This window comes from Micropterus salmoides, unplaced genomic scaffold (assembly GCF_014851395.1).
Source record: "Micropterus salmoides isolate LMB-PRFRI ecotype aquatic unplaced genomic scaffold, ASM1485139v1 Ms_hic_scaffold_19, whole genome shotgun sequence".
In the NCBI taxonomy this organism is placed as follows: Eukaryota; Metazoa; Chordata; class Actinopteri; order Centrarchiformes; family Centrarchidae; genus Micropterus; species Micropterus salmoides.
In genome coordinates this window covers 19,592,699-19,614,296 of record NW_024041039.1, presented here as the reverse complement: position 1 = coordinate 19,614,296, position 21,598 = coordinate 19,592,699, and the positions used below count along the sequence as shown (strand labels likewise).

At 41.2% G+C, this 21,598-nt stretch overlaps 4 protein-coding genes across 4 annotated transcripts; 3 read left to right on the top strand and 1 right to left on the bottom strand.

The window, feature by feature from the left end:
• Window positions 1–1,343: 1,343 nt before the first annotated feature.
• Window positions 1,344–6,853, bottom strand: angel1 (angel homolog 1 (Drosophila)). The gene is made up of 10 exons (XM_038728020.1): window positions 6,755–6,853; window positions 4,743–5,642; window positions 4,356–4,591; window positions 4,151–4,220; window positions 3,615–4,057; window positions 3,365–3,506; window positions 3,115–3,225; window positions 2,967–3,000; window positions 2,009–2,172; window positions 1,344–1,916 (listed from the first exon to the last, which is right to left on the bottom strand). Exons 1-10 carry the CDS (start codon window positions 6,819–6,821, stop codon window positions 1,756–1,758), a joined length of 2,328 nt encoding a protein of 775 aa, XP_038583948.1. The 5' UTR covers window positions 6,822–6,853; the 3' UTR covers window positions 1,344–1,755.
• A 263-nt stretch (window positions 6,854–7,116) lies between these two features.
• On the top strand, window positions 7,117–11,593 carry LOC119910665 (leucine-rich repeat-containing protein 74A). Its single transcript, XM_038729389.1, has 13 exons — window positions 7,117–7,381; window positions 7,603–7,778; window positions 7,860–7,967; window positions 8,084–8,177; window positions 8,311–8,360; window positions 8,473–8,554; window positions 8,675–8,760; window positions 8,833–9,027; window positions 9,121–9,216; window positions 9,381–9,524; window positions 9,612–9,716; window positions 9,893–9,978; window positions 10,875–11,593. The coding sequence occupies exons 1-13, from the start codon at window positions 7,273–7,275 to the stop codon at window positions 11,488–11,490; spliced, it is 1,947 nt and encodes a 648-aa protein (XP_038585317.1). The 5' UTR covers window positions 7,117–7,272; the 3' UTR covers window positions 11,491–11,593.
• Window positions 11,594–11,999: 406 nt separating this feature from the next.
• LOC119910594 (olfactomedin-4-like) lies at window positions 12,000–13,953 on the top strand. The gene is made up of 5 exons (XM_038729307.1): window positions 12,000–12,067; window positions 12,174–12,347; window positions 12,445–12,657; window positions 12,735–12,882; window positions 12,966–13,953. Exons 1-5 carry the CDS (start codon window positions 12,014–12,016, stop codon window positions 13,805–13,807), a joined length of 1,431 nt encoding a protein of 476 aa, XP_038585235.1. The 5' UTR covers window positions 12,000–12,013; the 3' UTR covers window positions 13,808–13,953.
• A 3,687-nt stretch (window positions 13,954–17,640) lies between these two features.
• On the top strand, window positions 17,641–21,475 carry LOC119911002 (olfactomedin-4-like). Its single transcript, XM_038729890.1, has 6 exons — window positions 17,641–17,748; window positions 19,551–19,645; window positions 19,723–19,890; window positions 19,992–20,204; window positions 20,306–20,447; window positions 20,532–21,475. Exons 2-6 carry the CDS (start codon window positions 19,586–19,588, stop codon window positions 21,323–21,325), a joined length of 1,377 nt encoding a protein of 458 aa, XP_038585818.1. The 5' UTR covers window positions 17,641–17,748; window positions 19,551–19,585; the 3' UTR covers window positions 21,326–21,475.
• Window positions 21,476–21,598: the final 123 nt, after the last annotated feature.

The following is a 21,598-nucleotide window of genomic DNA, read 5'->3' as shown; positions in this document are numbered from 1 at the left end:
CATGCATTTGTTACTTCTAGGCTGGATTACTGCAATTCCTTATTATCAGGCTGCTCGAAAAAGTCCATTAAGACTCTTCAGCTGATCCAGAATGCTGCAGCACATGTTCTGACAGGAACCAGGAAAAGAGATCACATTTCTCCTGTTTTAGCTTCTTTGCATTGGCTTCCAGTAAAATCCAGAATAGAATTTAAAATCATTCTTCTTACCTACAAAGCTCTTAATGGTCAGGCACCATCTTATCTTAAAGAGCTCATAGTACCTTACTACCCCACCAGAGCACTGCGCTCCCAGAATGCAGGGTTACTTGTGGTTCCTAGAGTCTCCAAAAGTAGACTAGGAGCCAGAGCGTTCAGCTATCAAGCTCCTCTCCTGTGGAACCAGGTTCCAGTTTGGGTTCAGGAGGCAGACACCATCTCCACATTTAAGAGTAGGCTTAAGACTTTCCTCTTTGATAAAGCTTATAGTTAGGGCTGGCTCAGGTGAGTCCTGAACCATCCCTTAGTTATGCTGCTATAGGCCTAGACTGCCGGGGGATTTCCCATGATGCACTGAGCTCCTCTCTCCTCTACTTTCTCTCCCTCTGTATGCAACCTCATCCCATTATTGCATGTTACTAACACAACTTCTCCCCTTTCTGGTAGTCTTGTGCTTTCTCATCTCTCTCCTCCTATCACTTCCTGCAGGTTTTCTGGCTCTAGAGCTGTGGAGTCTGGATCTGTGGTTGCAGGTCACCTGCTGCCCCCGTGTTCCTGCTCGACACCCTCTGCTGCAACGACTATTGTTGCTAGTCTTATTGTTATTATTGTTATTATAATCATTAACATTACGATTGTTACCATTAACACTATTATAAATATCTGTACCATTTTTCATTTAGTCTATAGCAACATCACCTTCACTGTCTGTACCTCTGTGTGTATATTGTGTAGGCTGCCTCCCTCCCCTCTCTCTCTCCTTACATCCCTCTCTTTTTCTCTCTATTCCTCTCTCTCTCTCTCTCTCCCTCTCTCTCTCCTTCACCCCCAACCGGTCGAGGCAGATGGCTGCCCACCCTGAGCCATGGTTCTGCTCGAGGTTTCTGCCTCTTAAAAGGAAGTTTTTCCTTGCCTCTGTCGCCTAGTGCTTGCTCTTGGTGGGAACTGTTGGGCTTCTGTAAATATCATCACAGAGTACGGTCTAGACCTGCTCTTTTATGAAAAGCGCTGTGAGATAACTGTTGTTGTGATTTGGCGCTATATAAATAAAATTGAATTGAATTGAATTGAAATTCTGTTGACCGGAGCCAGACTTTGAGCTTTCTGTAATATGTTAAGGAGCAACAATCACGAAGGACACACAAATGAATTGAAAATATTTATTTTGACCATCTGGGGGGGGTAGGTACTGACTCATTATATCCAATCTAATTCTCATCCGAAAATCAGATTTACTTCTTAAAATAAATTAAAAAGTGATAGCAGCTGTCAACAACAAATTGAACAGGTCAGTGTATTATCACACCAGTAAGAATTAAAGCAATTGCTACCTTCATTGTTTAAATGAGCTATTATAGCACCATTAACTAAGACTGGTCACATCTGAGTCATAGCTGAACAAAAAACTAGGATCCTTTTAAAGCCAGGAGTGAACCACAAGCAAAGATATCCATACTAACAAAAACAAAAATCTAATTTGTACACAGCAAGCACCTGAATCATTTAAATGGAAATATGCTTATCCTCTGACATCTCTGAGTTCACCTGGTTTTTCCCATCATGCAGCAGTAAGGTCCACCTGGAACTTGGCCAGAAGACTGAGATGGTCAGAGGGGAAAATGTGATTGGGAATGCCCCTCATTGACCATAAGACATCCTCTGATAGGAGGGAGAGAGAACCAATCAGCTTCAGACCCTCACTCGCAAAGTGACCACAAGCTAAGAAAAAAAAAAACAATAACAAATAAGTTATCTACAATAGCAAATTAATTCGAGCTGTAACACTGTCTTTTGTGTCATGTTCTCATAACCTTTTTGATCAATGGTTAAGATCCGCCTTGGAGTGTAGAAGATGTAGTCAACAGTAGCTCCCAATTCAGAGTTCAGGGTTGTGACTTCTGGATTGCTGGAGCCTGGAAGAACGTGTTTGTACACCGACTCCAGGTCTAACTGATGACTGATCGTGTGCCTGAACCTGTGATACAAAATGTATGACTAAACTCAAATCTCAAGTCCACCTATTTGAGCCTTTACTCCCCCTTTTTATATCTTGTTGTTTTGCACATCACACATCTACTCTGCGAAATGGCTGAATGATTAAACTGAGATGATGAGATAGAAGAATCAAGACAGAAGAATCAGGTAATCTCACTGAGATCTGAGATCTCCTTTGCAAGAGAGACCTGACTACAGCAGATAGAACGAAAAATAAACAAAGTCAGATGTAACAAGACTTTTAGCATCGGAGACATTCACATCACTAAATAGATCTGAATATTAAGTTTATCATATATCACTTGGTCTTATGGAGATGGTGGTGGAGAGCACTGTCTAAACATGTTGGTCCAAAATCTTCCATGGGTGATAAACTGTGTTGCCATCTGGTGACTGTAAAGGCTGTAGCATTTTATTCATTTTCATACGCAAAGCATTCAGTGAGTCCTGGTGTATGGAAGCATCTGCATTTAAGAGGTTTCTCTACTCTTATATTCAGGTTTTTCCTTTAAATGTGTCCCGTGTACAGATGATTTGTTCATTTTTAACAGGGGGGATGGCCCTATAGGAATACCCAACAAATACACATTAATACTGTTGCTTTGACCATGAAGGTGACACTATACTACAGACTATATAGGATACAATATAGTATAGAATTGAGCATTTATAGTGTATATTCTCGATTATAGATCCAAGCAGGGGGATTCATTTTGGTGTTTTTGCTAATAAGTCACCTACTGCCCGTCTGTATGTGTATGAAGGCAAACTGACCTTTTATCATAAGGCTGATTTCCCCTTGAAGCATCTGTGCGTGAAATGAAAGAAGACCCAGATATTCAAAACATTACGGTAATAAAATCAGGTTACGAAATTGGTAGAACAACAGTAAGTGATGTTTTTTTGTATTGCAAGACTGTACCTGGTGTGTTGTCAGTCACGCCTGGTATCAGCTCCAAGTCCAGAGGACGGACACATGCAGCTGGACAGAAGCGCAGCTGGAGCAGGAAGTCATGGCTGAACTGACATTTCCCTACACAAGAAGAACAAATAGAAAGATAGGAAGTGAAGTGAGAGAGGAAATGACACACAAAAGACTGAACCTCACTCCTTGGATCAAGATTACAAAAACAACAGAAGTTACAAAGCAGGCTACAACTTCAAACACTGACCTGGTTTCTGGTTCTGGTTCTGAAATCTCTCCTTGACAGTCACATACTGGCAGTTGTCAGTGATTCCCAGACAGCTGGGCCACAGGGGGGCAAACAGTCTGTGACAATGGGTTTTGTGTGACAGGTCCTCTTGGCCTGATATCTGTTGGTGAATACACACATGATTAAAGAGGTGATTCATGAGGGCGAAGCTAGATATTTTCCAGGCATTGATTATACTCATTTGGTCTTTGCTGTGTTTTAGTCTCACCATCCAGGCTGGTAGACCCTGGAAGTAGAGCTCCCCGGTGGTGATCAGCTGGTACAGAGGCATGTGTGGGACAGCATTGAAGTCCCCACACATTATAAGGTTACAGTGTTCGCCTTTGGCCTTACAGGACTTGACCACGCAGTCAATTTCTGCTAGCATTATGGCTAGCTGAGCCAGTTTCACATCACCCCTCCTGGGGTTGAAGAGCAGGTGGGTGTTGGCCACACATAGGGGTGGGCCCTTCGCCTTGACCATTGACCCCTGTGAGACCACTGGCCGAAGCAACAAAACGATGCCCACATTGTGCCGGTCCAGCAGCTCCGTCTCAGGCCTGAAGAACTCCAGCGGGGTGACTGATACGACAGAGAAGCAACTGCTACGAAAGCAAGTAGCACAGCCGTCTGTCTTGGTCCCTGTACGCCGCTTGTACACACAGGTGTAGCCTGGAGCGACAACATGAAGACAATATATGTAATGTCTTTGTCATTAATATCCTTCCACATGATTGTTCCATTGTGTTGTCTCAGATGACCTACCCATCTGAGACAGGACTGGATACAGCTGTTCATGGTAGTGGTTCTCCTGAACCTCTTGGAGACACAGAATCTACACACAAGAGGACACACACAGCTCATTAGTGGATACCTACAAATTTGAATTAAAATATATTTTATTAGCATTTCTGAACAAACAAACAAAAAATAAAACAATATATTTTGAATCAGCTGGCCCTTGACTGACATCTGGTGCCCATTTAAGTATTTCCTCTACGATCAGACTGTAGCGATAGCTCCAGTCCAGTACTTCCAGGGGGCAGTGTGTGTACAGCTCTTGGTTGGCCTCTAGTAGGTCCATGGCCAGGATGTTATAGGACATAACAGTGAAGTCCATCGAAGCCTTTGCGAATGGCAGGAGTATCTGGGCAGGCTCTGCTGCAGTAGCATTCTCATGCACCTCCTCCCATACTCTCCACATTACTGGGTGGAAAAAACACACATACATACGAACGTGAAAATTAACAGCTGGATATTGAACTTCTGGTGAGTTTAGACAAATCTTACTACAGTGGAAATAATACAATTGAGAACATCAAAAATAAAACTGTAAAGCAAAATATCAAATTCTCACCTTCAAATGGCACTGTTGGCTCTATTGGAGGGTAATAACTCACTGCAGGAAACTGCCACAGTGGGCACTGCACTTCTTCTGCCAGGCCAAGTCCTGCAGGAAAGTGCCAGCCAGTTTGTGTATCATCCTGTTCGCTGAGTTTAAGGTGGATTTGAGTGTTAGAAAGAACAGAGGCAAATATCAGCTCAGAACTGCTTTCCCCGCCATGTATTTCACCAGCAGTGGGACCTACATATTCATCCCAGCACTCAGTTACTTCAGCTGTAGTTTTAGCTGGAGCCATTGACTCTTCCATGCATGGTATTTGTTCTTGTATAGGACAGGTCGTTTCTTGTATGCTGGGCTCAGCTGGAGATAGTGACTCTTCCAAGCTGGACATCATTACTTTTTCCTGCACTGGATAGGTGGTTTCTTGAGTGCTGTCCTCCATTTGCATGTTCTCTAACTGTGCCCTAAGTGCTTGCTCTGGACTAATGTCCTCTGTTGGAAAAATAATTCCATCCTCTTTGTTTTGCTTCATAACGAACACCTCGTGGGGAATTGTCATTTCCCCGTCCTCTTGCTTGGGGGCGTCCACTTTGTCTTGTTGCTGTCCATCTCTTGTCTTTGCTTTTGTCTCCTTCCCTGCAGGTTGCACCTCACTCATCTCTGAAGCAGCATCATTCTTTGTTTCTTCATGCAGGACACCTGTCAGCTGTTCATTGTCTGTGTCAGGCCTGGTATCGTCTTTCTTTTCTGGTCTTGGTTCTTTCATCCTTTCCTTCGTCCCACTGTTTGGGCTGAGCCACTGGTCCAGCAGGGTTTTCCGAAACTGGGTGAACCTTCTCGTTGTGACAGCGTCACCATCCCACACTGCCCTGCCATTAACCACTGCAGGAGAGAAATCCTTCTTTGAGGCCTCTATAAGACAAGATTAATGTCAGAAAACAGAGCTGCTTTCATACTAAGCAAAACATAACTCAGCTCTTTAGCTTGTTTCATTCATTTTGTCATATAAATGACAACCAGTGATAAACGCCACATAACTCCGTCTTGCTGAACATAAAACACTCAGTCACACGTGGTGAAGTCGTGACGTCATGGGGGACGTATAAAAACTGCAGGCTTATGCTGCGTTCCAGGCAACTGGGAAATTTCTGACCTGCAACTAGAAAAGCTATCGTGGAACGCCACTTGAAGTCAGTATCCTATTCGTGAACTGAAGATGTACCCCGACTTCACGAATAGCAGCTGAATTACGTCCTACAACAATTGCAGCTCCCATCCAATAACATAAACTAAAGGGCAGCATATTTCCATGTATTTAAATTAAAACAATTCATGCTTTCATATGGTAAAACCTGTTCTCCATGTAAATTGATGTAGAAAAGTTTTGTCAATGTTTTTAGTTAGCTGATTAAAGTAAAGAATCTCTCAAAATCATCTTCTCTATAATTATATATATATATATATATATATATATATATATATATATATATATATATATATGTTGTTACAAACGCCAAAACATTTGAAAACATTACGAAGAAGTTAACGTTATTATTTACAACATTGTCTTTTGAGGATTACCACTTCAGTCCATTGTTGTCATGAAAACTTTCGGCGTCATGCACCTGGAACGCTTTGAGGTTGAAAGTCGGAGATTTACACTCGGACATTTAAAAAAAATATAAATTAAAAAAATAAAATAAAAAATCGGACATTATCCAGTTCCGAGCAGCCTGTAATGCGGCATTAGGAACCACCCTAACAAGTTCGAGCTAACACACGTTTCCACCTTTTTATATACAGTCTATGTTTTCCACCAGCTAGCGTAAGAGAATATTACCTCGCACTGGAGAACCACAAGTAACGTCTCACATTGAGCTCAAGTGTCAAGACAAACTGCTGCCACACAGCAGCGACCTAAATTTAACGTCAACTCCTTACAGCCACTCCAGTAAACACGCACACACCGCCGACCCTGACACTTTGAAACACGGACATAACGCAAACACCTTTGCAATATTTACCTGAGGGTCGACTGCTCAGGTACCGTGACAGCGGGTACAGCGCGTAAAATAACAGACTGCCAATCATGTTTTTTGACTAAAGTCTGCGCATGCGCGTTTTGGGGTTGTGGTGGCGAGGTGGAGAGGTTAGGGGTCAAGTCCTCATACATGTGTTTTGGTTTTTTGACAATTAAAAAAAAAATAGCATTCTATAAAATAAGATAGTATGAAATGGACAACATCCAATAAAATGCTATTTTACTTTAAACCACATCAATTCATACACAATGGTATGCTTACAGTTTTGCTTGGACTTGCTAAAAACATAGGATTGTAACCACATTGAGGCATTAATTGTTAATGTCACTACACATGACACATTACCTGAGGGGTAGAATTACCTGCTGGACTGCAACGGCCATCTTAATTTCACAGTGCCCATACAGAGCACACGGGAATAAATGAACAAATAACCCTGAAGACTGTATTCTCTTTGTGTCTGGGACATGGTTTCAAACAGGACTTGACAGCAGACAGTAATGTCGACACTGTCTTTTGAGTCCCTCTGCTTAAAAGATGATGATTGCCCATCCCCAACTCAACCCCACGGCATGGAGTATGAGTTTGACACAGACTTGGAGTCGGATGGTAAGTACATTAAATTCAGTCTTGGATTAATACAGTATTTAGGCATTTTGGTGTAAATTTGAACTTTTAATCTATACTCCTGATGTAAAAACATTAAAAAATTCCAAAAACAATGCAAATAAATGGCTTGTTTGACAATGTGTTTTTGTGAAGCATACATTTATTACTGTATGGGGCTCATACAGTGGTACTCAAACTCTATGGGGCTTACTCATTACCAGAAAAAGAAGAGAGCAAAAAGGAGACGTCTACAGCTGAAGTGTACCTCCAGGCCTGCAAGATGGTGGGTGTGGTGCCAGTATCCTACTTTATACGAAACCTTGACTCAACAACCATGACCCTCAGCCACCATGGGCTAGGACCTCTGGGGTGCAAGGCACTTGCTATTGCTTTAGTGGTAAGTTTAAAATGCAACTCAGTGTGTAAATGAGTGTGACTTTTTAAAATAGTAATTTTCTGATAACCTATTTGTATTTAGTCTGATATGCATATCAACACACTGGAACTGGCAGACAATCACATTCAAGCCGAAGGGGCCAAATACGTTGTGGAGATGTTGAGGGCTAATTTCACCATTCAGCACCTGGTATGTACGAACCTACCACTAGAGGGCACAAGTGCTTTTCAGCTGACATTTTACTTGACTTTTACTGTTTATGCTGAATTAACAGCATGCTGGACCTGCATCCGTTTTGCTTTCAGGATTTATCCAACAACTATCTGCAGTCTGCAGGAGCTGAATATGTGGCTAAAATATTACTGGACAACATTTCATTAAAATCTATGAAACTTTCAGGTAATGGTGACTGTCAGGGTTGACCCTGTGCTCCCCATCAGTGAATTGAACAAGAATAGTAATATGAGTATTATTTTTATTTATCAGTATACTTATTTTGTATATTTAAACATGTCATATTTTGTCCCAACAGGAAATGGCTTTAGTGATGGTGATGCTAAATATTTTGCAGATTCCTTGTCTGTAAGTGGTTAATAATCAGTTATCCAAACACATTTTAATTTTGGTTTGTTATTAAGTAATGGTAGGTTGTTTTGTTACTTTTACAATACTCATGTTGCATGTTGTTGTTTAGACCAATTCCAGAATAAAGGAACTATACCTGAGCCATAATGAGTTTTGTGGAAAAGGAGGGGAACATTTGGGACAACTGTTGGGTATGGTCAAATTCACTCGTCTTTATAGATGTGACCAAATACATTGCTTCCCTTGAATGTAATACCCTACCAATAAAAATTAAATAACATATTTTTCTCTGATTACTTCCATTTCCGCAGCAAGCAATGAGGGTCTTGAGGTGCTGGATCTTAGCTGGAACCATCTGAGAATGAAAGGGGCTGTGGCTTTTTGTGCAGGACTCAAGGTATGGCTGTGGAAAAAACTCATTTTATCACTGACTTGGTATACAATATCTGAACACATTCTCCATATTTAGGTGAATACGATGTTAAAATACCTTGACTTATCATGGAATGGTTTTGGGAATGAGGGCGCCCTGGCCATGGGGGAGGCCTTAAAATTCAACAACACCCTGGTGCACCTCAACCTCAACAACAACCGCCTCACCAATGAGGGCGTTGGCATGCTGTGCCGGGGTCTTGAGTTCAATGATACACTCCGAGTCCTGATGGTGGGTGGATGAGGTTGTATTGAGCTAACACACATCATTAGTTTGGCACAGGTACATTTTATAGTTACGTTTAATTCTCTTACACTCCTGTAGCTGGCTTACAACTCTTTAACAGTAGAGGGAGCACTGGCCCTGGTTAATGTGGTGAAGAACACACCTAAAACTGCTTTGGAGGAGATCAACATATGTGTGAGTTACTGTGGCACCTTCTCACGTCCTGATCTGATTGTTCTGTTAAATCGTTTGATCAGCATTCAAACACTGAAAAATTAAGCACAATGAATAAATACCCTGTGTCCTGCGTATACCATCTTGTCTGTATGTGTATCATTATTTTTCTTTTTACTGAGCAGAATGTGCTGGTAAATGAGACCTTTGTGCATATGCTGGAGATGACATGTCAAGAGCATCCCGGTCTGGACGTACAGTATGGAGGTGTAGGAGGCTTCATTGCTAAGAAGCCACCAAAACGTGTGGATCCAATGAAAGTCATCCAGGTCTGTGTGGTCACCTAATGAGAATAACCTAAAAATATGAAATGAATGGTTAAATTGTCAAAAGGTCTTCTCCCAATGTTTTTTAAGGATTATTTGGATCAACGCAAGCTACGCCTGTGGGACTTCTTCCGGAACATTGACAAAGATGGAACCATGCAAGTCCCTGTTGCTGACTTCAGGAAGGCGGTGCAGGTTTCCAAATAAATTAATATATATAGAACTGTGCAGAGTCAGTGACATTTGCAGGAAGCATTGCGCTGATAAATTTCCGACAGGACACAATGAAATTGTCCTCAGCAAATCATGCGTGAAGAGCTCTCTTACAGTCTAGACTGATTTTTTCCTTCTGTTCTGTGAAACCATGATAGCAATCGAGTATTCCTTTGGATCGATACCAGATCGAAGAGCTGATTCAGAGACTTGACCGTGACGGGACAGGAATGGTAGACTACAGGTGAGCGTGTCTCATACTGTTGATCATACTCACAGCTGGGCTTTCTAAATTGCTTCACAGAGTAGACCTGTAATGTGGTGTGTAAGGTACCTGTAAGATTTATTGCTGTGTGGTATTCCGGTGAATTTTTACAATCACTTGTGCTGAGAATTATTGTGAGCCAGCTGTCAGGTGTGAAGAAGTTTTGGAGACTGATGAAGACTTAACATAGCATGGTTTATTGAGCCCGGCCGAGGAGACACAGTGCCAGCATACAACATGTGAACACATCAAATGCCAACACCAAATCTGAAGGATAACATCTTGTGGTCCCTTTTATGTTTCTGTCTTCCCCTTAGTGCCGGTAGGTTTCTCTATTAGGTCACCTATGCTTCGTCATATTGGAATCTCTCACTATCCAAGAGTTGTACTCTAATCTGTGGAGCCAGTGAGTTCTTGTAAACATTCTTGTAGGACTCAACCTTGTAAGATTCCCAGAGAACACTGATATCTGCTAGCCTGACATCTGAGCTACTGTCTCTAGCTAATCAGTCTATTGCTGTCTTCTTGACGAGGACAAGTACGTGTGAGAAATATCTAAAGCTATAATGTCAACACTTATGGGTCAGCTAAATTACTCTAAGCTAGACCTGTCTTACTTTTCCCTGTTACATCAATTAAGACACCTAAGAAATATTCAACAACTTGTTAAATCATTGTTTAAATTATGGTATATTTGAACCAAGTGTGTTTTAGTTATGAGCTGGGAATTTGTCCAGATGTTCATCTTGTATGACGCCTTCAAAAATGACATTGGAAAAAAAATGATGTTTGTGTATGGCACAGAGAGGAGCATGTAGTGAAATGGTTGCAACTAAGGTTTGGCTCCAAGAGGTTTATCTGATGCTTCTGTGCAGGGGACTGGCAGATACAAGGAAACAGATGATGAGGGATCACCGCCGCCAGCTGAGGAAGGTTGAGTCCCGTCAGAAGAAAGAGAAGCAGAAGAGTGACCGCATCCTAAAGACCTTCCAGAGCGCTGTGGAGGCAGTAACGCCTCGCAGCTCCATGGTCATCTCTCCAGGAGGTGCAAAAGAGGATTCAAGTGGCCCTCAGCACTTCTCTGCCACCCCTCTAAGTTCTTGGCACCACATTGTCATGTCCAACAGCAGTCGCTATTCTGTCACTAATCTGAGCAATGAGCACGTCCACCTACCCATGTTAGGAGGCACCACGCCTTACCGACCCAGCAGTTCCCCAGCTATGCGTTCCTACTCCCAGCCAAACCTGCTGGATGATTCCCCTTGCTCTGCTCCTGGCAACTCCAACTCCGCCCAGGGTTCACGCTCCGATCCAGAGATGGCTCACAGCAAGCTAAGCCCCACTGCTAACCACCTGACCTTATCCAGGCCTTATCTTAATGCCAAGCAGTCAGAGGTTAAAGCTAAAGCCAAATTCAAGAAAGTAAAGAAAAAGAAAACGATGAAAAATGTGGATAAAGACTCAAAGAATCCTACAAAAACTGTCAAATGACTGTCAAAATGTATAATGCTATGAAATGTTAGGATTAATTTTTCCTGCCATCGTTGGCTACTTTGTTCCACATACTAAATAAAGATTATTATTATTAAGATTATTTATCTTGCTTCTAATCTCTAAACATAACAAATGTGCACTGTATATTCATTCATTCATTCATTCAGCATTTGTCTCACAATCAACATTTCATTCAGTTTGCTACTGAATGAGATGGACCATCTGTGGAAACACAACATTTCATAACACTTGGGAACTCTGTCAGATGGAAGACACACCCATCAGTGATTCCTTGAATTCTGATGAACGTCCAAACATAAATGGATCATTTCAAACAAACACCCGAGTATTTAACTTCTGTTTGCTGAAGATAACATTAAGTGTGTTATATCTTGGCGTGTGTCTTGGCTAACAATGCTGTGAACTAGTACAGGTGCTGAAACCTGCAAGATGTTGATACAGACTATATAAGCCCCAAACATCCAGCTATCTCCATCATACCAACGCTGACTGCCCCAGAATGATCGGCACTCTGTGTTTCTTTGCACTGCTGGGCTCCACGATGGCCTGGGGGGTATGTATGGCATGACTTTGATCAACTTTGATCAATCATTTTTATTCCTTGAGGCTCTTCCCACATCAAAGGTAAGCTGATCTACTGGCCCTTTTTTCCCCCTCAGCGTTTAGGCCTGTGGAGCGAGAGGAGCGCCAGGAATGAGACGGGAGGTGGAAGTGGGGACAGGTGCACTTGTGATGCCTTCTTGCCCAGTTCTACCTTCCCTATTAAAGACCTAGTGGTGGTAGAGCAGACAGCTGGGGAGATCTCACACAAGCTGGAGCTGGAGATGGGCAAGGTGCTCAGGCATATTAGAAGTGTGCAATAGATGATGACATATTTGACACAGATAAAAAAAAATGTAAAATGCCTTTTTTTACCTGACTTTATTTCAGCTTGAAGACTATGAGACCAAGCTGACAGCATATGCAGAAAAGATAATAAAGATGACAGCAGACATTGAAAAAATGGAGAAGGACCCTGATGCCTACAATGATGCAGACATTGATGAGATAAAGGTGCAGATTAAACAAGTGGAGGCTCTGATTATAGAGCTGCAGCTCTCCATTAGAGGCTCCACCACCGTCTTTGAGTCTCTGCGTGTGCAGGTAAGTCCTGTTTATGGTGGTCACAGCATCAACAGACACAACAAATATCCACTGCCAAACTGTTTGTTTCCTGTCAGATCACAGCCATGGTGGCAACCCTGGACAGGCTGGAGAAGACCTATGACAAAAACATGGTTCTGGTAACGCGCCGGGAGTACATCAAGGTGCAGCTGCAACTAGAGGAGTGCGAGAGACGCCACCAGGAGATTTTCAACCCCAACATTGGTAAGCTTATTCACACTAATATCCACATCTAAATCAAAACCCTCTTTTGACTCATTAAACACATTTAACATCTCTCTCTGCAGGGTCTTGTGCACACACAGGTATCATCAAGGTCAGCAAACCTATTGTCAGCCATCTGAATGCCCATCTCAGTTCTGGCTACATATATGGAGGCTGGGGGAAAGATTCAAAGCCTGTTCCTGACAGAGAATCTATGTACTGGTACTCTGGGTACACTAGTGGCTCCATTGTTGACATTAGGTTCTACACTAACTACAAGAACCTCATTTTGAGAAACCACTTCGAACATCATAACTTACACAGCAGCTGGATCGGCACAGGGAACAATTTCATCATCCGTGACAACACTCTGTATTATCAAATCAACAGCCCATTTGGGTTGGCCAAACTAAATTTCACAACAATGAAATATGAGTCCAGGGTGATTGCTAGGGCCAGCACCAGATTCTCCTACACTAACTCCCCCAATCAGAATTTTGACTTTGCTGCTGATGAAACCGGCCTGTGGGTCACCTATGCTACAGAGGAGTCCAGTGGTCGGATGGTCATTGCTAAAATAAACGAGGCTTCATTTGGTGTTGAGGAGGAATGGAAGACTAATGTCTATAAACCAGGAGTGAGCAATGCCTTCATGGCGTGTGGCGTTCTGTACGCAGTCAGAACAGTTGATATCCAAACTGAAGAAATATTTTACAAGTATGACACCAAAACAAAAGAAGAGAGCTACATCAGTGTTTACTTTGAGAGGTTCCGGGATAAGTATTCCAACCTGGACTACAATCCCACTGACCAGAAACTCTACATGTACAGTGATGGCTACTATGTTAACTACCATCTGTGGTTTAACCACACAGCTAAAGCCACAGCTAAAGCCACAGAGGAGCCACCAATTCTCCTGATCTAAGTCATTATCTGTGATTCACTGAAGAATCACATATTATGAATAAAGCAATGATTATACCTCTCATTTGATCATGCATGTTCATGCAGTGCATCATTTATCTGTCTTCTTGATTGTTAATAAATAATCTCAAGCATTACAAAAGTGTCATGTGTGTCCTTGTGCAAATGCTCATGTGTAGAGTGCATTATTTTATAATGATGATTAATTAACCTCACTTCTTTAAGCCAATCAGTCTAGTACCTTACACACCTTCAAAGTGCAGTATTGTCTATGTTATCAGGATCATCCCACTACTAATGGTTTTGCATGCAGATGCAGAACTGGATTCTGTTTTTAGATGATTTAAACATTACAGGTAACTTCCATAAACATCCATTCATTCATTCCATGTTTGACACTTGATTCCAAATGCTGCTTTGCTGGATCAACGTACTATATTGACATTGTTATGTTGCCTCATATAATAGTGCCTAGATTGGTGTTGCAACATATTATACAGTGAGGAAAATAAGTATTTGAACACCCTGCTATTTTGCAAGTTCTCCCACTTAGAAATCATGGAGGGGTCTGAAATTGTCATCATAGGTGCATGTCCACTGTGAGAGACATAATCTAAAAAAGAAAAATCCAGAAATCACAATGTATGATTTTTTAACTATTTGTATGATACAGCTGCAAATAAGTATTTGAACACCTGAGAAAATCAATGTTAATATTTGGTACAGTAGCCTTTGTTTACAATTAAAGAGGTCAAACGTTTCCTGTAGTTTTTCACCAGGTTTGCACACACTGCAGGAGGGATTTTGGCCCACTCCTCCACACAGATCTTCTATAGATCAGTCAGGTTTCTGGCCTGTCGCTGAGAAACACGGAGTTTGAGCTCCCTCCAAAGATTCTCTATTGGGTTTAGGTCTGGAGACTGGCTAGGCCACGCCAGAACCTTAATATGCTTCTTACAGAGCCACTCCTTGGTTATCCTGGCTGTGTGCTTCGGGTCATTGTCATGTTGGAAGGTGTCAGCCTCGACCCATCTTCAATGCTCTAACTGAGGGAAGGAGGTTGTTCCCCAAAATCTCGCAATACATGGCCCCGGTCATCCTCTCCTTAATACAGTGCAGTCGCCCTGTCCCATGTGCAGAAAAACACCCCCAAAGCATGATGCTACCACCCCCATGCTTCACAGTAGTGATGGTGTTCTTGGGATGGTACTCATCATCCTTCTTCCTCCAAACACGGTTAGTGGAATTATGACCACAAAGTTCTATTTTGGTCTCATCTGACCACATGACTTTCTCCCATGACTCCTCTGGATCATCCAAATGGTCATTGGCAAACTGAAGACGGGCCTTGACATGTGCTGGTTTAAGCAGGGGAACCTTCCGTGCCATGCGTGATTTCAAACCATGACGTCTTAGTGTATTACCAACAGTAACCTTGGAAACGGTGGTCCCAGCTCTTTTCAGGTCATTGACCAGCTCCTCCCGTGTAGTTCTGGGCTGATTTTCTCACCTTTCTTAGGATCATTGAGACCCCACTAGGTGAGATCTTGCATGGAGCCCCAGTCCGAGGGAGATTGACAGTCATGTTTAGCTTCTTCCATTTTCTAATGATTGCTCCAACAGTGGACCTTTTTTCACCAAGCTGCTTGGCAATTTCCCCGTAGCCCTTTCCAGCCTTGTGGAGGTGTACAATTTTGTCTCTAGTGTCTTTGGACAGCTCTTTGGTCTGGCCATGTTAGTAGTTGGATTCTTACTGATTGTATGGGGTGGACAGGTGTCTTTATGCAGCTAACGACCTCAAACAGGTGCATCTAATTTAGGATAATAAATGGAGTGGAGGTGGACATTTTGAAGGCAGACTAACAGGTCTTTGAGAGTCAGAATTCTAGCTGATAGACAGGTGTTCAAATATTTATTTGCAGCTGTATCATACAAATAAATAGTTAAAAAATCATACATTGTGATTTCTGGATTTTTTTTTTTAGATTATGTCTCTCAGAGTGGACATGCACCTACGATGACAATTTCAGACCCCTCCATGATTTCTGAGTGGGAGAACTTGCAAAATAGCAGGGTGTTCAAATACTTATTTTCCTCACTGTATATAGAGTATGTAAGTGCCTACAGCTGTGCAATAGACCTTTTTCACAGAAGACAGGTTACAGGGTCCTGGTACATGTTGATTCAGTGTCACACTATCATGGCTGGGACACTTGGAGATATGGATAGAATGGAGCCATCATTAATGTTATTAGTAACACCTGTGCTTTTCCTTCAGTGAGAAGTCAAAATGTCTGTTGTGATAAGGGGCTAAATAAAGAATTAAAAAAAACAATTTCCCACCAAGATATTGTGTCTAAACTGTTCAGCATATTTGATGATGTGCTTTCACGATTCTTGCAGTTTGGGATTGTATCCATGGTTGAATGCACTTAGTGTAAGTCACTTTGGATAAAACTATAAAACCTAAACATATAATACTTAATACCCATTAATTATAATACTTTACAGCTAATGCTTTTGCACCTCATTATTCATTATACATATTTATAGAACTTCTTCTTTAAGTCAATAGGTGAAATGACAAGCCAACAGGAGAGGGGGAAACAACTGCAGTGAAACAACACTAATTAATTTAAGTGATGTGTGCATTAATTTTAACTAAACTGGTAATAAGGAGCTTCCTGTCAGTAATAAGAAGCCGACTGAAAAATCACCTGCTAAAACAGTTTTTAGAGTGTACTTGGACAAATAAGAAGGGCAGAGGTTGCTGTTTTATATAGGCCTATATATGATATTTTAGCTGTAAATCTGTCTTTCGGCTATTACCTGAATTTTAAATGTTTAGGTACAGTTATTAAATCCTTATGTCCTGCTGAACTTCTTCTTACTGCCTATCACCACCCTAAACTGAAACAGGATTTTTAAAACATTATCAATTTGGGTGATTTTTCAATATTCATGTTGATGACAGAAACAACTCAGATAAATTAGAAGCATTTGATTTCAAACAATAAGTCACCGTGTTTACCCATACAAAGGGTCCTTGTCTTTTCCAAAGGTCTTTATGTTGCAATTTAACAACTGTTCTAGATGTTGCAATTTATGACCATTGTTGCACCATTGTTGGATGTAATATGCTCCTTTCAACAGAGGAATAGTGATAGATTCATCAACAAAAATTACATTAATGTACTGAAACACTGTTATTGTTAATAATGAATTAGTTTACACTACCCACCTTGCCATTATGTTATTCCATGATGGGCAGCTTCTCTAATGTTATGTCTCAGGTCATTGATCATGTTCCACCTATATGTGAACCAAAAGCACCTTGGAGAAATTGTGAAAAAGTGAGTTTGGCAAAAAGGAATTTGCCTGAGGGCTTAATGGATATGGGGAAAAAATAATTACAAGTTTTAAAACTGGAGATCTATAAATATACACTCTTTTATTCTACTGTTATAACAAACATATGAAAATCGCCACAGTACTACATTTCTCAATTGATTAATAATGATCAGAGTAATGCCTCATTCAAATTCTCTTCAAATGAAAAACTGATTAATCCCTCCAAATCTATTTCTCATGAGATTCTGGCTACGACTAATTGTGCTGAATTTGCTGGGGGGTTTTTTTTAGGAAAAAGTCTATCATAATAGCGATGCTACTTGCAGCAATGCATCTAGCCACGCCTCACACTTTCACCAATTTACTAACATGAGTTCAGTGTCTACATTCTCACCTTTTAACTCCAGAGAGCTGGTGGAGGTAATTAATCTTAATGTCTTGCACCTGTTCTCTTGATTCCATCTATACCAAACTGTTCAAATCTGTCTCCCTGCAGACTGGCATTTTCCCTGCGCAACCTAATTTTCACCTCTGTAGAAGAAAATCAACCCATTTCCAGTCTTCCTTTTCTTAGCACGTTAGTTGAAAAAGGTGTGTACAAACAACTTGATGAATGTCTTTCAATTCTAAGTATATAATTGGGTTTCAGAGCCAGTGACCTTAAGATCAACAGTGACTCACAGAGAATTTCGGTTTTAGTATTACTTGATCTTACTGATGCCTTTCACACTGTTGATTATGACATTTTTATTCAAAGGCGTTGTGTTTCAGTCGGCTTAGTGGGTCCTGTTCTGGATTTCATCCTACTTAAAGGTTCTATGTGTAGTTTTCAGAAAACCCTTTTTATTAATGACACTGGTGGACATTAACTGAACTACAGTCAGAATCTTGATCATCCTGGTAATCTGCATCATATGATATTTCGTGATCATCATATTTATAAGAAAGTTACTATCTGTAATGTGCCTATATTTTGTTTACATTGGATCCATGATACTGACTGGCTTGCTGCAAATCAGCCAAAGCCAACTAAACAATCACTACCCATGGCATCTTCTGACCACCTAGCCAGCAAGCAGGTTAATGTTATCTTAGATTAGCCCGCTAAAACCACAATATAACAATATATTTTACATGATGAAAGAAAAATAAGATATCCTACTATTCATATTCCAATGATACATAATACTGTAACACGCTATTTGCAGGATTTTCAAAACAATGAGTAGGATGGCTCCAGCTCATTCAAAGAGTAAGAGTCCTTACACGTAGCTACAGTGCATGAACATTTTAATATTTTACTCCAGTACTGAAATGTTTCATTGGCTCCCTGTACAATAGCTACAGAATCACCTTCAAAATCCTGCTAATAGTCCATAAAGCACTTAATGGTTTGGCTCCTCAGTACATTTATCACTTGCTCACTGATTATAACCCGGTCAGGCCTCTCTTGTGCATTTTCTGTACTAACTCTGTGTCGGCAAGTAATGTTATTAAGCCTCCATACAGCCTGTTATACTACCAACAGGAAAAGCAGAGCCCATATCAAGAGGCAGATTTAGAGGGCCATGCAGTTATATGCAATATTTGGAGAGGGATCACCCACAGTCATTTCTGCCTCAAACAGGCCACTACATTTTGTTTACATGGTAATATGAACTCCTTTGCTAATTTCAACGTAAACCTCCAAAGCATTTTGATTCTAGATTACATTTTTTTTAACGTTTGCTTTTATCAGAGGCTAAACTTTTCAATTTCATGTCTATAACCTGTCACAGGCTGCAAACATTTCTTCAAGTGTCAGTGTTGCTAATGAAGTGAGTAAAAATTGGTAGTGCATAGTGATTTCCTGGGCTTGAGCATTTCGCTCAAAGGTGTGGCACAGTATTGCCTCCTCATGCTGTCAAGCACAAAAGCTCCACCACAAAGCTCAAATGCACTACCCAAGTCACATGCATAAGATTATGAAATTAACCATGTGCATGAGGAAGCAATACAAAGAAGCAATTTGATTATTTTGTTCAAAAACCAGTTAAAATTGACTTTTATGATTATGAAAATACCAAACTATATGATCTATTTAGATTAATTTAAGTTAAAATAACTCACACAGCCTGAAATTGTGTCTGACTGTGGATATGATGGCCTCTTTCTACCATATAACACACACAACACAAACAGGCCATAAACATGACAAGGTGCCACCAGAATTCACTACATGTGGCATTTTTCTCATCCACACCCCGTGTTCAGACAAAACCTGACGTGGAGGCTTCCTCAGAATTTATTGTGAGCAAACAAGGTTCATGTCTGTCATAAGCTATTAACAGTGGGAAGACAGAAGGTGTCTGTGATGATGTGATAAGAGCTGTCTTTAAAAACCCTCTGACCAGGCTACCAACGAGACACTCGAGAGCTAAACTGAGACATGATGCTGCCAATTCTGCTGCTGGTTCTACCAGCCCTGAGTCCCACTTGGGCCTGGATTGTAAGTGACCTTCATTTTCTATTAAAACATGCAGGATTTATTATGATCATTTGCTCAATTTGTTGTATTTTTTTCAGCCAGTGGAGGATTGGGAGACCGGCAATGTGACTGCATCAGTAGGTGAGTCGGGTCAGTGTGTTTGCCATGTGTATCTACCTGAAACTGCCTTCCCTGCCGACCGGGTTCAGCACATGCAACAAGTCAGCAAGGAGCTGATCCTGGAGGTTGAAATTCAAATGAACAAGGTGCAGTAAGACCTATTAACACACACAGTATTTATACATCTAAAACAGACATTTTGCTGATACATTGTCATCATGCTTAGTTATGTTTTTGACTCTTTCAGTTGACGAGCTATGAGAGTAAGTTGGAGGTCTACTTGAAGGAACTCAAGGCTCTGACTGTGAGAGTGGCCATGCTGGAGACCAGTGCTGACAGTTACATCAAACTGGACTTTGAGCTGCTCAGGGTTGAGCTCAGAGAGTTTGAGGCTCTGGTGTCTCAGCTCAAAGACTCCTTCAACTCCTCCTCACCCATTTTTGACAGTCTGTATACTGAGGTGAAAGAGCCATTTAAAAAAAAAACCTACTTGCAAATAAAGCGCCTTTCTTCATAGTTAGAATATCAGATTTCCATTTTGACTCATGTGTTTATTCCCAGATTCGCAACATGACCCTCATTGTGAATCAACTGGAGACGTACGACAAGAGCAACCTGGAAGTGATCCGCATTGAATTTGCTAAGCTGCAGATGAAGCTGGAGGATTGCCAGAAAGAGCAGGATTTCATCAAGCCAGATATTGGTAAGAAAACTAGTCAGAATATCATGCACAATGGTTTAAAAAATCTGATTTTGCCAGCCGACAACACTATTTTTTTCTTTCCAGGCAACTGCAATCACACAGGAATAATGACCCTCAGCAAGCCAATAGTGGTCCAAGTGAATGCTCATTTGAATGCAGGTTTTCAATACGGAGGCTGGGGAAAAGACTCCAAACCTGTTAGAGGCTATGAATCAATGTACTTCTATGGTGCATACACAAATCCGTCTGTTCATGACTTTTATTTGTACTCTAACTATGAAAACCTAATTCTGAGGTCTGCATTCAAACACCATGACATACCAAGTGGGTGGGAAGGTACCGGCAACAACTACATTGTTCACGATAATACCATATATTACCAGCGGAGCTCACCTTTCAGTATGACCAAACTGAATCTGACCAGTTCCAAATATGACTACAGAGTGATCTCAGCTGCCAGTCAAAGGTTCTCATACAGTTACTCAGACAATCAGCACCTGGACTTTGCAGCTGATGAAAATGGCTTGTGGGTAATTTATGCTTCAGAGGTGAGCAAAGGTAAAATTGTCCTCGCTAAAATAGATGAGAAATCTTTCGGCATTGAGGATGAGTGGAACACCGGTGCATTCAAGCAGTTGGCTGGGAATGCTTTCATGGCCTGTGGAGTCATGTATGTCACCAGGTCAGTGGATCTGAATACAGAGGAGATCTACTATGCGTTCGACACCAAGACCAGAAAGGAGAAACACCTCAGCATCCCCTTCCAGAAGTTTCAGGAGAAATACACCAACCTGCAGTACAATCCCACTGATCAGAAGCTCTACATGTACAATAACGGCTACTACGTGTCCTACAGTGTGAGGTTTAACAAAGCATGATCCCTCCTCTTTGTGATCTACCGTGTTGTGATTGATACGATTGATCTGTATTTCCTCACTTTGTCACTGTGAGGTCTATAAAGCTATGTACTGTAACACATAGACTTATTACTGTCTTTTCCTGAATAAAATCAAACTGAAGCATTTGAACTTGTGTGCACTGCTTGAATGTTTTATGCATATAAACAACGCTATTACAGAATTACTGATACTGTAGAGGAAATGAGGGAAAAGGTGTACAATTAATAAAATCATTCATGATAATAAAATGAA